The sequence below is a fragment of the Colletotrichum graminicola genome (genome assembly GCF_000149035.1).
Source record: "Colletotrichum graminicola M1.001 genomic scaffold supercont1.6, whole genome shotgun sequence".
In the NCBI taxonomy this organism is placed as follows: domain Eukaryota; kingdom Fungi; phylum Ascomycota; class Sordariomycetes; order Glomerellales; family Glomerellaceae; genus Colletotrichum; species Colletotrichum graminicola.
Genome location: NW_007361010.1, coordinates 641232 through 657773, shown reverse-complemented (window position 1 = coordinate 657773; position 16542 = coordinate 641232). Strand labels below are relative to the sequence as shown.

Below are 16542 nucleotides of genomic sequence, written 5' to 3'. Positions count from 1 at the left end.
GAGAGTTATGGTCTGTCAGCAGTGCAGAGCAGGTCTGCATCCGTACCTCCGTTCCTCCGTACCTAGGGGGAATGGGAGTGCGAGTGGACTGCTACGTTGCCTTCAGCCCTACAAAGGAGATGGGCTCGGAGCCATTCGTATTTCCGTACGGTTCCAAGGAAGACGTGACGTGGGTTGGCCGCAAAGGGTTGTGATTGGCGCGTGTCCGACGAACCTACTGAGAGGAGAGTGTATTAGTATTGGTAAGAAAACGCCAGTCAGCTAGCTAATTAGCAGTCACCCTGTCGCGTCTCGTCTCAGGCTCGCATTCGCAACCCGCCCCAAGACCTTTGCAACGAAGCCGACGGGCGACCGGGGCGGTGCAAGCTGTGCTACGGTGCGTGAGGGTATGTTCCTAAGTCATTGCCTTCCCGCCTTGTATTGAGCCGGGATCTGAAGGAACCATGGTGGTACTGCTGGCATTATCCCGATTGGGAAAAGACGGCGACATCAGGGCGTCTCCTTCCTCGCAACCTTTGCCCAGGGCGAACAGTTTGGGTTGGCAGCTGTGGATCTTGGGATGGCATTGGCATTGGCAATTGAGGCCCGTCCGTCCCTGTCCTTTCGCTTGCTGGCCTCAGCTTGTCGCAGATGGTCGACCTGTGTGCGATTTCTGTTATACTCCGTAGCTTACTCCGTATAGCTGGGGTGGATAATGGAAATTAAAGCCGTTGCGTGCGTGCCTGGCTGCCAGAAGAGATATGCCGGGGGTGGGGGGAGTGGCCTTGGGCTTTGTTCTCGACATTCGTCAGGCGTGTCAGATGAAATGAAATCAAGGATGGCCGGGCTAAGATGAAATGACGTGCCCGACCCGACAGACGACCGACTGTGGATTGGTAACGTGGAGAAGCAAGGCAAGGCCGCGGTGGTGTTGGGTGTTGATTAATCGCCAGTTGGGGTGGTGATTGCGGAGTTAGGTACGGAGTACCTACTATCCGTGCTATGTCCCTGCGGACGGTAGACTAGGTGCCTACCTACTCAGGTACTCCGTAGGGTAGGTCGGATGGGGATTTGGATTGATTACAGAGAAAACTAGCTGACAAACGCTAACGATTACCTATCCATCCATCGTGACTGTGACTAGTGCACTCGAAGAGGGTAGAAGCAGGAGGGAGGTATGGGGTGCGGTTTCGGGGATACGTACCTAAGGCCGCCCCCCATTGGTATGTGCGGCAGGGGTAGTGGTCCTTTCGCTCTTTCCGCCGAGTGCGTCAGACCCAGACGCGCTGCTGCTTAGGTAGGCGAAGAAGGTGCACCGTACTTTCCCCGTGCACGGCGCACCGGCCAGCAGCGTAGGTAAGCTGGAAAGTCCGAACACCGCCATGCCTAGTATCTACCTACCTGGCTGGGCGGAGGCTCGGCAAGCAGCAACCGTGCCCCCTCGGCTTTTACTGATGACAAACGCCGCCCAAAGTCCACGACCCGCCGTCCACAATAATTATGCGTGTGCGATGAGTCTTCCGCCGCCCTTTCCTTCCACACCACACCCCCCCTCTGCCCCACTCCCCGGTTCCTTGGGCAAGTCATCCACTCCCTGCACCTGCACCGCACCGCCGGGGTCCTCGCACACCGCACCCCTCCCCCCCTGGTCACCGCTTCCTCCTTGTCTTTTCTTCTCTCCGAGCCCGACACCAGGTCAGCGAAGCAAGTGGATGGAACCCAAGTTAAAAGAAAAGTGTTTCCCTTTCCCGGCCACATGTAGAGCTCTCATCACCATCCAGCCTCAGCTTAAACAGACTCACAGACAGACCAAGATCGGTATCCCATTCCAAGAAGAAACTTGATCACTATATAACATCATCGACCCTGTCTCTCTCTGTCTGTCTGTCTGTTCCCCGCCCAAGTACCCCAAACCAGGCAGACACTCGCCATCAAAGCATCACAGACCAAACCAAGCAAGCTAGCCCAGGCATCCCTGCACCAACCATTTACCATCACATCAAATCGACCCCCGATTTCGCTTTGAGTCATACCTCCCGAAATCGCGACATATCAGTCACCGCCGGTGCACAGTCACACAAAATGTCGACAACAACCACAACCACCGCTGCTTTTCCTCCTCCTCACACACAACATCAGTTCACGTCTTCCTCCTCGCCTCTTCGCCTTGCCGTCCAGAAGAAGAAGATGAGCATCACTCAGACCTACTACCTCGCCCACAAGGCCCGGGCCAAGTTGTCCTCGGAGGCGGCCCGCGCCGACCACGAACTCCGCCTGCTCGTCGGCCACGCCAACCTCCTCGACTCCCTGATGCTCGAGCTCGCCGATGCTGAGCGGGAACAAGAGAGCTGGTTCAACCAATCCGTCCGCGGTGCCACCAAGACCGAGGAACGCCACGTACAATGGGCCGGCTCCGTCGTCGAGGACCCCGAAGATGACTGGCACGCCGACGACGCCTCCGACTCGGACGACTCCTCTTCGGACTCGGACGATGATTACGACGAGGATGACATTGAGATGGCCAACGCCGTCTCTCTTCGCCGCATGCCCTCCGCCTCCGCTGTCCCCACATCGCCAAAGACCACTACCATGGAGGTGTCAGAAGACTACGACATGGAGGACGACCTCGAGGAGGACTACGCACAGCTCGAGCTCGTCCGAACACCATCCCATTCTAGCAGCAGCTCACCACCAGAGCTGGAGCACGACTCCGACATCTCAGATGACGAGTCGATGCCTCCGTCACCGCCAAACGCCGTGCTCACCTTCACCGAGAAGGATGCCAAGGAAGACATCTCGCAACAGCAACAACAACAAAGCGACGACGGCTCCTTCTACTCGGAAGGCTTCTACTTGCCGCCTCGTAATCCAGCAAGGCTCGTGTCTGCCATCTCGGTGTACTAAAGAAAAAGTCCACATCCGAGCAATGGTCTCACACTTCCATGTCTGTGATTTTGTATGATGCCTACTTTTGGTTTATACAGCGAGCGTTTGGCATATTACGGCGTTTTCCTATCGATACCCCAAAACTACGGCACGGGATAACGATTATGGCACCTTTTTCATTTACAACACGACAGCAATGTCACCAGCCTCGGGAACTTTCTACTCATCTCCTCCTTTTTTAAATGTTGCAACGAAAAGCAAGGCACTGCGTTATGTGGATCATATTTTGGGGGCCTTGATGGATATTGGGCGATTATTGGGAACTTCACTTCTCTTCTGCTGCCGCTCCCGCCTCCCTATCGTGGAGATGTTGTGGGTTGAGTGGTCCAGCGTTGTGTTACAGACAGATAGATAACAGTGCCGCAGGGGGGTTGACACCAGTTCCCCCCCTCAAAAGCGGCCCAGAATCAGAAATCAATTGAAACAAACTTCAATCTTGACCCCCCCCCCCCCTTCCCATTCCCAAAGTTTTTTTCTCTCTTTGTGCTGCGGATGTTTCCGCACGAGCGGAGATAATGATTGCATCATTGGTTTTCATTCGCCTCGTCGTGCGGTTGAAACTGGTTGACGAGTCATTTAGGCAGTCCACATGATTCACCAAGTAGTCGATAATGGGCTCAGTTGCACCGACGAGTAAAGGGGGGGGGGAAACCACCACACACCTTCAGGCACCGGATGCGCGCCGTGCGATCTCGGCAGATCGGCCTCGCTCAACATCCGTCCCATCCCTCGCTTACCTCATCTGAGAGACACGAAGAATCCCAAGACTCGCTCAGCTGGACCAGTTCCGTCCGACATTCTACGCCCACGCCCATCCAGCCAGTTATCTTGGCACCATGCCCGTTTTGCTGCGGGAGCCGTATCGTGGACGAATCACGATGGAAAATCTTTGTGGCATCTGTCGGACTTTGGCGGTGTGTTTTGACTAACTCCCATCCCCTTCCGAGGACAGTCGGGTTTAACACGCCAAAAAGCGCTGCCTGGATGTGAGGAAGCGAAAAGCCTTCGTTGTTCTTCGACTAGTGCCCACCAGGCCACGCCCACCCCCCTCCAGGCCAATTGCACCGAGAGAATGTCACCGACAATATTCGCCGGCGACAGCACAAGATTTACGAATGCGGCGCTGTGTAGCAACCGGCATTCTGCGCCAGGATGGTGGACGGTGAAGGTTTGGCGAGCGAGGCGACGACGACGACGAGGATGATGACGACGATGGCAGCGGCTGCGTCTTGTCAAACAATGGAATGACTCTCGAATAAGGCGATACGAAGCCGACACACGAAGAAAACATGAAGGCGTGTGTGCGCGTCCGCATACGATAGGAGCAGGGGTGTGTGGCCTCAACAGCAAATGCAGGTCGCCGACAGTCATCAATCTCCTCCCCGCTCTTCCCCATACCCATTTATTTGCTGGCGCTGGCTGTTCCCACAGGGCGTGCTCGGTGACGGATGAATCCCGCACCACAAGACACTGGGGACAGCGAAGCCACCAGAAGCTAAATCGAGGCCAAGGCCAAACTGGCTTCTCGATTTCCACGAACGACCAGAAGGGCGGGCTTACGCAAGACATTTCAGACAAGAATACCCAAGAGACGAGGATGGCAACGGTTAGAACCCGTTCGAGGCCCCCCTCGTTCGGGGACCGGCTACTGCGGCGCTGCGGGTTTAGCGTACAGTGGCCGCTTGGACCTCCGAGCACCACGTGTACTCCGCCTCTCTGTCAGGCGGAAGCGACCCATTCACACCCCCCTCCCTTCCGCCCCGCCTTACATAAGGGCGCAGCAGGCAGCAAGATCTCGCTTCGGACTGGAGATTGGCAGATTAAAGGGAATAGCATGATGGTTTGGGGCTTGGCTCGTCCTTGCCCTTGTCGTCTATGTCGCAAGAGACGAGCGTGTCCCGAAGCCCTGGCCATTCGTCCGTCGCGGCAGGCTGAAGAGGAGGGTCCCTGTTCCTGTTATCAAAATTGTCATATACATACTATACGTGTTGCCAACCAGCCTGTGCGTTCTGCTGGACAGCGCATCGTGGGAACGATGCTGACGGCTACATGGCTCAAATCTCGCGGCGAGTTCTGGCTCGTCGTCAGCGACAAGCGCGGCAGAGGTTGCGGGTTGGAGTTATCCCGTTGACCGGTGTGTGTGAGTCAAAACATGTTTGCACCGCGGACCAGCAGTTGACCTGCCAGCGCCGATTTCGCTCCGCGACGGCCGGCACAAGTACAAATGGGCCGAAGGGGCGGACGATGGATACAAGAGCGAAGAGCGAAGGGCAAGTGTTTGAGAGGCATTCAATTAGTGTACGTCGATCCAGCGCCGTTCGCCGCTGTTCGCCGCCGCCGTCGGAACGCTTCAGCTGATCCGGTCATGTCAATACAGGGGCATCGCAACAGGCGATTCAGGTCGCCAACGTCGCAATCGCTGCTGAATCCGTCGGACAAGACAAGAGACCATCTCAAACCCCCCCGCCTTTTGTCACTCGCCAGTCTCGGCAACAACCTTTAAAACATGACTTGACCGGAAGGCTAGGTATGAGTTCCTCGGCGGCAAGTGACAGTGACAGGAGCACCATTTGTTTCGCCCGACTGCAACCAACGAGCTCGCGATACATTTTCTTTGCCTTGCCTGACCGCCCTCCCCCTCCAGACCCCCCTGGCCTCGCCAGCCAACCCTACGTTTTTCGAAAGCCCTGCCAATCTCGAGAAGAAGAGGAAGAAGAATAAGAAAAAACACACCAAATTTACCGAGAAGAGATTTCCCGTCCTTGCTTATCGTGGAGTATGATGGGCGGTGAAGAAAGGGTCCCTGGCGAGACAGGCATAATGGGAAATTGGACCCAACCTCTTTGCTGTCCAACGCAATGAATACGGCTGGCTGGCTTCGAGGCCCTGTGAGAGAGTACGCCCATCGTGCATGTGACACGTCCGCGGCCTCCTTTTTTTTCTTCTTTTTTTTCCCTAGTCTCCCTCATGCCACGCTTTGGGGGGGGGGGGGGGGTTCCCATCTGTATACCCTAGCTGCCTCGGTCGTCGATCATCTGAGGCGCACTGCATTTGCACTGGGCAGGAGGGGCTGTAGTAGTATGGGATTTGTGCAAATGGCAATAGTGCACGGGCCAAGTTGGTCCTGGCCCCCATTTTTGCTTGATGACGAGTGAGTGTCGTCGTGGATCGTAACGCAATCCCAGTCGCATATAGCAAAGGGACGATTTGATTTCTTGCCCCTCCACCCAAAACGCTTCGATCTCTATGTATTTGCAGCATCAATGGAAATTCAGCCAGGGGGTGCATGGAGGGAGGAGGGGGGAGATGAGTGCGGTGCGTGATGCGTCGGGGGATGGGCAGTGTAGAGGTCATGATGGCCATGTCTACATACGATTTACACCATACCGTATTACAGGTAGTGCACAATAGTATGGTACCCGATAACATGAACCCCGCCCCTCCAGGTCAAAGGACCTCTCTTCCTTATCGATGGTGAGGGGGGGGGGGCGGCTGCCGGACCCATGATCTTCAGAGGTGCGTCCATCATGTCATCTGCTCCACGGGCATCGTCGCGCGTTATGCTATCCCGCTGGGCTGTCGCCGATGATCTCCTGATAAGGGGGGGCGGACTCACGATTCTAGATCTCTGGATGAAAGGTCTCGACTTCCAAGGTGGCGGACGCGCCATATGTGGCTTGGCCCCCCCTTCCCCCCCCCCCCCTCTGCCCTGCACTGACCCATTGTTCTCTAACTCGGCTCCCTGAGTCCACCTCACACTTTACGCGTGTCCTCTTCCTCTCTCTCCGTCTCTCGTTGGACCACTTCGCGCGAAGGATTCGAGGCAGATTCGGCAAGGGATTGAGAGATTGGAGGACCCCCAGGGGGTTTCGTTGACGTCAAACGTTGTCAGAGAAAGAAAGAAATGGGCAACGGGGGGGAGGGAGCAAGTTATCTGATTCTGATGGAACGACACCGCCTCGACGAGAAGGGGGGGTGATTGGTCTTCTTGTCGTTCTTTACTCATAGGCAAGATGTTTTTGTATTTTGTATTTTGATTTTATTTTTACAGTGTGTCTGCAATCAACCTTACAATGGAGCCGCAAGCAACATGCATCCCTCTATTGTTTACCGACTTCTTGCTTGCCCCATACCATCACCATCATCGTCATCGCCACCGCTTGAAAGTAGTCCAGGGCTCGGCATTGGAATCAAAGCTTGGATTCCCCAAGTCTAGTGCAGAACCTACAGGTCCCTTCCCTCTCTTCGATAGGTATCGTGTTGCCCGGGTCTCAAATGGATTTACGGAGACTGCAGACCCGCATTGAAAGAACCAGGGGTATAGTGGGGATGGGGCGTGTCTTTACTGAACATTTTGTGCAAGCCGGGGGGTGGTCATGGGCCTGATTTCGTAAGCCGAGGGCGAGCCGCACAGGATTATTCATCACGGTATCCACAATTTTCCGCGGCGGGTCTCGGGCACGTCTTTGGTTGGAAATCAAAAGATACGCCACACCCCCCTCCCCCCCCACTCCCCCTACCTGCGGGCCGCGTCTGCAAGAGTGGTTAAGGTTGGTTTTGCTTGATCCACAGTTGCCTTTACTGCCCGTACCACAGGTACTCGACTTTTACGCACTTCCCTGTTGATCCCGCGTTTCGCTGCGGCGGCTATTGGCGGAATTCGTCCAGGGGTTTTACGGCTTGCTCGCCGGCCGCCGTTCGTTCCCTCAACGCAGCCCCGTAGCCGGGTCTTTCTGCGGCGGGCGACAGAGCAAGCAGGCCGCCCTTTGTGCCGGGCATTTAGTACCGTCAAGGTAATATTTTCAACCCGGGAGGGGGGGGTTGCATTCATGCGCACTCGCCGGCGATGCGGCACGGTCGCCGCTGCATCCCTTGATGATTCTCGAGACAGTTGAAACGGCGACGCAGGACGCGGGGGTTTCCTCTGAAGCACAAACGCCCGCGCTTCCCAAACGCTGCTGCGCCAGCCCAGACGCCGCCAGGGCCTTTGATGAGTCTTGCCCCCCCCTATTCGCGTCTCACCTCGGTACCGAGCAGAGGAGGAGGAGGGGGAACCTCCGCGCCGAGCCGTTCGGTCGCTTGTACTCCGAGGCGTGGGTATCTCAAGCAGCCCGACGGCCTATTCACTCTCTCCGTCTATATGTGCATCCATCCATCCCTACGGCGACCGGACGACATGGGAGGAAACAAGAGTTGGCCCGTGGCTGTCATGGGGGGGGGGGGGGGTTCCTTGGCATCGGCTGCTGTTGCTGCTGTTGGCCGATGTGGCCTGCGCGTCTCTCAAGGGAACGTCGCGGCAATATCTACGAAAACCTTCCAGCGGAAGGACCGGGGGGGCGGCGTCGTCGTCGCCGCGTTCATCCGAGCAGAGACGACGACAGTGTGTCTGTCTCTGTCTGGAGGGACGGGATGACGGGTAGCCTGGGACCGCGCGTGACGTAGACTTTTTGACGAGCGTTGATTCTGCGTCCCGTGACGGACGGTCTTCTACCACTCCGCTGCACCGCACAAACCAACTCTCCAAGCTTCAAAATCCGTAGTAGCTAGCGCAGGTAGGGGACCTTCACAGGCTAGGCCGCGCGCGCCCCGCGCGCAGCGCTGTCGCTTCTTGCTTCCAATCCCGCGGGCGCGCTGTGGGGAGTGGAGTTGGGGTGTCGGAGCGGACTTCGTATCAACGCACGTGCGGTCGGCCCGGCCCCCGTCATCGACTTCTCTCTGTTTGCGCCGCTTGTCTCGGCTCCTTCTTTACCAGCAGTAGCCCTTTGCCTAGCCTGTTTACTCTAACCTTACAAGTCGCTAGCCGACGGGGGGATATACGTGTAGGCGCGGGTTCCGTTCTGCCGTCGGGCGCCGCACAAGGGAATGATTGCGGTGCCTCGGAGATATGCCAGACTCCGGGGGGGGCTTGAACCATTTCGTCGACTCTGGGTCCCCACATTTTAGGCATTCATCCACCCCCCCCCTTCCCTTTTTTTCACTCTTCGACGGTGTTGATCCCGCCGGTGCCGTTCCCTTAAAAATGATGAAATCATCCAATTGTTCATCACCCAAACGGGACGAAGACAGATCAGGTCGTTCGGACGACGGCATTTCCTGGTGCGCGAGGTCCCGGATTGCCACCCTCTCCCCCTAAAGGGATGGTACTGTCATGATTTGCGGCGAGGGGCGGCTTGGCAGATCGGCAAGGGGAGGTCGATGATGCGGCTCGGCCGGCTTGATTTGACACTTGGCGATCGGGGTTGCGGATCGGTGTATTCGCCTCGACGCTCGTCATGGTTGAGCTCATCCATCTTCCGCCGTATCCGTCCCTGTCGCAGTCGTTTGGCCGTGCGGTTGGGAGCCGTGAGCGATGGCTCACATTGTTGGGTGTTAGGCGGCCGTCGGTGTTACCGGTTGGTCATCGATGCTGCCGGAATCGGTGCACAATGGTTCTCTCGTCGTCTGCCATCGCCCGTCCAATGTGAGCGCGGAAGCGAAGCCCGGGGTCCCGGGTCCGGTCCGGCGTCAGCTTATCGGATGAGTGGGGACACCGGTGCGTGCCGGGCCGTGGTCACCAACGGCTTCCTGGGTTCCATCGAAATAGTCGTTTTCGGGTTCGCTCTGACGTACATCGTCGTATTTCTTGTCTCCCTCTATATTTCTGTGATTCCTCGCGGCCGTGGTCATGAGCTGTACTGGGCGGGGGTATGGATCCTCGAGGGCTAGAGACTAAGACCTTCCTTCTCGGCTCGTTTCCTGAGGTAAGGGCATTTCCCAACCGCAATGGCCAATACAATACAAGAATTTTCAGTTACAACAAGACCAATCAATTCAAGGTGCGTCGTCCTTTAGCTCTCACTTCTTCGATACCAGGCACTTTGATAGAGCCGTGGCTTCTTCGGGTTTCGCTTGTTGCAATTTGGTCGTGTTGTCTTCTGCGACCTCTGCGTCGACATCTTATGGGGGCAGTGGTATCGTTGTATTGACCGGAAGCTCGTTCCCGAGGTCTTTGCACGACTGGCCAGCTATTTTCTTGCTAATGGATGAAGCCCATCGTCTGGTTTCCGAGATTGGAATGCTGTCATGGTTCTGACATGGGCGAGAGTCATCACGTCCAGTCATGACCACCCGCGTTCAGCGTCTGAGCCATGTGGAGGATCACCAGAGCGACGTGAGTAGTTGGAGCCGCGGTCGTTCACGATGCTGTCACCGGCGTCATATGGTCCCAAAACATGGTCCATGGCAGGTGACTTTGCCTTCCCTGCCGACGTTGCGATAAATAGCCTTGAGCACCGACAGGGTGCTATGGGTGCCGGTTGATGTTGGTTGCAGTCTCCGGTGCGCATGCTTGGCCTATGTGCCGCGCAAGAGACGGACTTTTTCCCTCCTCGATTTTATTCACAGCCTCGTCTGACACGTTTGGCTGATTTGGGGTTCGCAAGACTTGTCCATCGGGTTCAATGATTACCACCACAGAGGTGGCGACGCTGAGAGAGTCTAAAGTTGCTGGCACAAGCGGCTATACTGTTCTCGGTTTCGAGAACCAAAGCTGCATCTTCGGCCGGTAGGCGGAGGTCAGCGAACGAGGATAGATAGCTTGCTGGAAGGCGAGGCGCCTCCAAAGCGCCGAAAGACCGCAGCTCTAAGTAGTACCCTGATGGGTGTGTTGCGGGTTGGCTGTACAGGCTCGTCATACTTCTATATACGGTCTGTTTGGAAGTGCGTGTTCCCCCACTCCATTGTTGAGTATTCTTTATCCATTGATTACCAGCAGTATTTCACATGAACATCCCCGTCATGTACGTATATCTAATCTAGTCTGAGTGAAAACAGAACAAACTCCGTGGAGTACATATCCGGGGTATAGGATCGTTCGACAGCCCCTCGCTATGCTGAGGCAGATTGATATGTACATCTCATTACCACGTTTCTTTCGGGACCGAAAGGCAAAATCACCTCCGCGTCTCCGACGCGTCCAGTTCTGCGGCGTGGCCATACCGCGGGTCCTGCGCGTCCATCTCTGGCGGTTGCATCATCTTGGGGACCTCCCCCATAGAGTACGGCGAGTGATCGCGGTACTCCCCGTGAAGCTCGGACGGCGCCACGGACGACGTCGGGGGCGGGTTGGGAGAATACGAATGCTCCATTTCTTGGGGATAGATCGGGTCTTCTACGGCGCCGCCGCTCTCCTGGGCGGGAGCCCGCTTGTGCTTCCGCCGTCTCATGAGATAAAACGCGGCCAGGCTGATCAGGGCTATGCCTGCAACGCCCCCCACCACGCCACCGGCGATGGCGCCAGCGTTTACCGAGCCGGATCCGGAGTCGCCAGGTGCGGGATCCGAGCCGGGATCCGAGCCGGAATCCGGGCCGGAACCCGAGCCGGAGAAGAAGGCGGAACCGGAGGTGCCGGAACTCATGAGCCGTGCGACCGCATCAGAGTACTGGACACTCGCGATGTTTCTGTAGCTCGTTAGCGACCCAGTGGCGAACGCACTGGAGGAGGCGTAGCTTACCCTTCGTTATACCAGGCCTTGATGGCCTCCGGCGAGTCGTAGCTAGAAGCATCGGCGTCGTACTCGTCCTTCCACTTCAAATCCGTCAGGTCGAAGACGCCCACTCCCTGGGGAAACGGGTCCGGATCGCGGAAGAAGTTTGTCGAGTTGTCGTTCCAACGCATCCGGTCAACGCCTCCAAAGGTGACCATCTGGCGCCGACCAGCGACAACGCACGACATGCAATCCCGCGGCGAACTGGGCGCGTAGTCCGCCTTGATCCAGACGAACCCGGGGAGCGAGAGGACGTAGACCTCGTCGTAGGTCTCTTTGTTCGCTGTGTTGCTGCCGCCGAAGACGAAACTAGAACAAGGTTAGTGTACTGCGATCAGGGCCGTCCGATGAGGTCGTCGTCCGCCTACATCTCATAAGTGTTGTTCTGGCTCACGGCGCCGGCTGTGCAGTGCCACATGCGCGCGCCGGGAGCATTCCCGCTGGTCTTCTGGGAATACCACCTTTTGGACAAGGGTTCCATGACGTAGATTGTGTCGAAACCAAGCCAACCCACGTTACTGTTGCTCTGCCCGGCTCCGATGACGTGGGAAGCCCCGCCAAACATCATGACGATGCCGTTGGGCCCAAAGCTGGGGACGTAATGCGCGCTGGCCCCGACCACATTGCCAGAGGTTGAGTAAGGGGCCACTGTGTGGTTTTTCCACGCCTGGTCCGTCGCCGTGTAGTTAAACTCCAAGAATCCAGGCACGGGGCCCTTGGGGTTCGGGTCGGCAGAGCCGCTGGAGAAGCCGCCAAAGTAGAAACCTGAGTCGGGAGTGCTGACGTAGGCGGCGCCCTGTGAGCGGGTGAGCCGGGTGAAGAGATCGTGGCCGGGCTTGATCTCGGTGCTCCACGAGCCGCCCCCGCTGCCGTCGGCGCTGAACTTCCAGAGGCGCGGGGAAGGCGGATCGGCGAGGTACGACGTGTGTCCTCCCCAAATGTAGAACGAGTTGGACGAGGCGTCGGTGAATACTGCCTGCCTATTCATCTTCGGGGCGAACTTTTGGGTCTGCTTGATCTCCACGTCGGCGGGCTTCCAGGACTTGGAGAGGTCGATGGAGAGGGTGCTTGACAGCGGCGAGGACGGCCTCGAGGTGTTCTGCCCGTTGCCAATGTGCTGAGACACCTCTCCTCCGTCAAAATAAGCCCAGTTGCCGATGACGGAAGCTGCATATCGTCAGTTGCTCCCCCCTCGCTAGGCTGTCGTGCGAATCAGGCGAGACTCACATCGAGCGAAGACTCGTCTCAGGAAGTTGGCGACCGGAGGAACATCCAATGCGCCGGCGTCGTCGGCGTCGTCGGCGCTACAAACCGGTGAGAGGTGAGCCGCGGCAAAGAGTGCCACCAGCCATCCCCTCGACACCATTATGGTAGTCGGGCGCGGGAGGGGCGTCCGGACGAGGTATGAGGTTGTCTTGAGACGAAGAACCACTACGATGCGCCACAGTGAACTAGGAAGCACGATGCGCAGGGCGGTTGGAGGCGCCGCACTCAAAAGGCGCTCTTTGAGATAATCGCTGCAACCCGCCAAATAGCCGTTGGAGATGGCGTCGATGTCGCACCAAACGGCAACCACAGCACGGATCGAAGGGAAGGAAGTTTGAGATGCAGGATCTAGACAGATCAAAACGAGTACGAGGGGGGAAGAACTAATCCCGGGTGTTCCACGGCTAGGCAGGATTGGCAGAGACACATGGTTACTGTGGGATTCGCGTGTCGTCGAATAACAATCAGCCAAGAATAAACCCCTGGTCGGTCAGACCTCTCAGTTTTGAGTCCACCGGCGTGTCGATCCCCGGACCCATATATGCTACGGGCGGCTGTTGCTTCTCTTGGCAATCACCACCACGAGGTTTCGAGCATTAGCGCTGACAGGGACAGTGGCGGTGCATGATGATTAAGGGGAAATTGGGTGGCACCAAGCCCGTATCGAAGGCCTTCAGCCTTGCCAGCGAGCGGGCCCATGGTGATGGATTGCTGAGCTCGAGGCACAGAGAGCAACGACATGGCGGAGGGTGATGGCATTCCCAGCCACGCCGAATAGGAACCCAGAGAGACCAGATGCCTCGGGTGACCGGAACGGTATCTGCATGTCAGTCTTGCATAAGGAAACACATTCACCACGCAAACGATCACTGTAGCATAGTCCAGTGAGGTGGATAGAACACGATGTTGCTCCATTGGGACATGCTTGAATCTGTTCGAGATGAGGGTGAACGCCAAACAACCACTCAGGCGTTGCGGTTGTTTGTTCGCCTTGCTGTGTGACTGACCAATGAACATGTCCTACTCATGCAGAATGGAGGTGCCCACGACATGCATACTGTAATATTACCTACGTCACAATGCAGTATTCCGTACGTGTGTATCTTGCTCTCGAGGATGGACTGTGAAGCGCGTCGTCGTTCCAGTCAGCACTTTAGCTCCAGGGGCCGTGACACGGGCCATAGGAGGGACTCAAAAGACTCAAAGCCTATAACTTGGTCGCTAGCGGGGATGGTTCGGAACTACCCGCCCGACCGACTGACATTAGCAAAATCCCCCGGTCAGTGAGTCCCGAGGTGTCCCGTGCATCCCGGAGCTGGGACGTCATTACAAACCAGTGGGAACAATTTTCCAACGCGCGAATCCTCGACCGGGCATTCGAATGCCGCACACCCAGCTCGGTCGCCGACTGCACCGGCAATCCCTCTTTGTTTTTCTTTACTTTCTTGTTCTTCTTTCTCGCCCGATTGCATCTCGAAGCAACACACTCTCCCAGTAGCTGATTACAAGCAAGACCCGACGACCGACGATGAACGGCATCGCCCGAAACGCGGCGCTCACGGCGCGCAAGCAGCTGTCCGCTGCGAACTTCATATGCCGCTCCTGTCGCCAACAGCGCCAGCGCCGGCACTACACGAGCAACATAACCCCGCCGCCGCCCGCACCGCCCTCGGCCGGCTACGCGGCCCTCCCGTCGCGGCGCCTCATCTCCGTCGCCGGCCCTGACGCCGCCAAGTTCCTGCAAGGCGTCATCACGCGCGACATCGCGTCCAAGGAGGCCCGCGCGCGGCAGACGGGCTTCTATGCCGCCTTCCTCAACGCCACCGGCCGCGTACTGCACGATGTCTTCATCTACCCGGACCTCGCCGGACTCGGCGGCGACGTCGCCGCCGAGTCCGAGCAGGCCGGCACCAGGTTCCTGGTCGAGGTCGACGCGAACGAGGCCGAGAGGCTGGCGAAGCACATCAAGCGGTATAAGCTGCGGGCCAAGCTGAACGTGCGGCTGCTCGCGACGGACGAGGCGACGGTGTGGCACGCCTGGGACGACGGCGGAAAGCCCATGACGACGGACGCTGCGCTGCTGAGCACCGTCACCAGAGATCCGCGGACGCCGGAGTTGGGGTACCGCCTGGTGCACGGCAGGGACACGCCGCCGCCGCTGGACCTCGACGCGACGACCGAGGACAGCTACACCATCAGGCGGTACATGCAGGGCGTCGCCGAGGGCCAGGACGAGATCATCAGGGAGCACGCGTTGCCGCAAGAGACCAACATGGACTACATGAACGGCATCGACTATCACAAGGGCTGCTACGTGGGGCAGGAGCTTACGATCCGGACGAAGCATCGTGGAGTAGTGCGCAAGAGGATACTGCCATGCATGATTTACGACGTGGACAGGGCCACTCCCCAGACGCTGCAGTACCGGCCGGAGCAGGACGCAAATCACGGTCCCGAGGGGTTGCCCGCAGAGACGATCCCACGGGAGACGGGCATCGGCAGAGCAGGCAAGAGGGGCAGAAGCGCCGGCAAGTGGCTCAAGGGCATCGGCAACGTCGGCCTAGGACTCTGTCGCCTCGAGATCATGACGGATGTCGTCCTCCCCGGCGAGGCGGCCGCCTCGACCTTTGACCCGGCCGACGAGTTCCTGTTACAATGGGGCGGAGAGGATAAGAGCAACGCAGTAAAGATCAAGGCGTTCGTACCAGAGTGGCTAAGAAATGGGTTGGCATCTGCACAGTAGAAAGTCAGTGCCCATCTGATTGTACAGATAAGAGAAAAGGGGTATAATTGTATAAAACACAAGGCCGCGGTTGCCTCCTCCATCGTCAACACCTGCCGTCGCTTTTTCGTCGCTTTTATTTTTATCGCATCGCCGCCCATTCTTGACTGATGGTCCGCCTCGCGTCGCTCCGGCGTCTGCCGCTTCCTTTGTTATTTCAGCCTGCACGATTCGGGTTCAGGGCCCTGAGTGCCTCGTATTTTTGCTTCACATCTTCCTCCGTAGCCAGGCCGGCCTCGGCGGCCTTCTTGACCTCCTTGAGTCTCTGTGCTGCACTCATCCGAGCCTTGAGGTCCTCCCATTTGACAGGTGCCTTTGGCGCTGGCGCCGGTACGGGGTCAGGGGTATTTGAGGTGCCTGACGCCGCGGCGGGATCAGCGCCGTCGGCCACACCGCCCTTCTTCCTCGCCTTCTTCTCGGCCTTGAGTCTCTTCTTCTCGTCCAGCCGCCTCTGTAGCTCGGCCAGCTTCTCGTCGTACTCGTCGGGTTCCCTCTCCCGCTCTAAACGCTCAAGGGTTTCCTTCTTGAACCGCTCCGCCTCCTCGGCCATGCGCCGGCGTCCCTCCTCGGCAAGCCGCGCCCGTTCCCGTTCGAGTTCTCGCGCGCGCTCCTCATCAGCCAGCTTCTGCCTCTTCCCCTCCTGCTCCGCGGCCTCGAGCTCGTCAATCAGGCGCTTGCGCTGTCCCTGGACGCGATCGCGCTCGGCCTTGCGCAGGAGGGCGGCCTTACGGGCGTTGTCGTAGGCGGCACGGGCGGCGGCGTCGAGGAGGATATCGCGCGCGGTTTCGATGAGCTCCCATTTTTCGGGGTCGAATGCGTCCTTGAGCTTGTCCGGGTGGTAGTTGAGCGACTGTTTACGCCACGCGCGCCTGACCTCCTTCTCTTCGGTTATCGTAGTGCTGATCTGCAGCAGCTCGTAGAGGTCGACGTTGTTAGACGAGTACTCCTGCGCTTTGGCGAGGAGATCTTTGTTGGTGTCCATTTCCGGCGCTCGTTAACTCGAGAATGGTGGTGTCTGGTGTTTGGTGGGAGGATGGCAGTTGG

At 57.8% G+C, this 16542-nt stretch overlaps 4 protein-coding genes across 4 annotated transcripts; 2 read left to right on the top strand and 2 right to left on the bottom strand.

The window, feature by feature from the left end:
• Positions 1 to 2061: 2061 nt before the first annotated feature.
• On the top strand, positions 2062 to 2883 carry GLRG_02227 (uncharacterized protein; the record flags this gene model as incomplete). Its single annotated transcript, XM_008092885.1, has 1 exon — positions 2062 to 2883. One exon carries the CDS (start codon positions 2062 to 2064, stop codon positions 2881 to 2883), a length of 822 nt encoding a protein of 273 aa, XP_008091076.1.
• A 7973-nt stretch (positions 2884 to 10856) lies between these two features.
• On the bottom strand, positions 10857 to 12816 carry GLRG_02226 (kelch repeat protein; the record flags this gene model as incomplete). Its single annotated transcript, XM_008092884.1, has 4 exons — positions 10857 to 11364; positions 11418 to 11759; positions 11819 to 12617; positions 12678 to 12816. 4 exons carry the CDS (start codon positions 12814 to 12816, stop codon positions 10857 to 10859), a joined length of 1788 nt encoding a protein of 595 aa, XP_008091075.1.
• Positions 12817 to 14244: 1428 nt separating this feature from the next.
• On the top strand, positions 14245 to 15459 carry GLRG_02225 (folate-binding protein YgfZ; the record flags this gene model as incomplete). Its single annotated transcript, XM_008092883.1, has 1 exon — positions 14245 to 15459. The coding sequence occupies one exon, from the start codon at positions 14245 to 14247 to the stop codon at positions 15457 to 15459; it is 1215 nt and encodes a 404-aa protein (XP_008091074.1).
• A 196-nt stretch (positions 15460 to 15655) lies between these two features.
• Positions 15656 to 16480, bottom strand: GLRG_02224 (DnaJ domain-containing protein; the record flags this gene model as incomplete). Its single annotated transcript, XM_008092882.1, has 1 exon — positions 15656 to 16480. One exon carries the CDS (start codon positions 16478 to 16480, stop codon positions 15656 to 15658), a length of 825 nt encoding a protein of 274 aa, XP_008091073.1.
• Between the last annotated feature and the right edge of the window lie 62 nt (positions 16481 to 16542).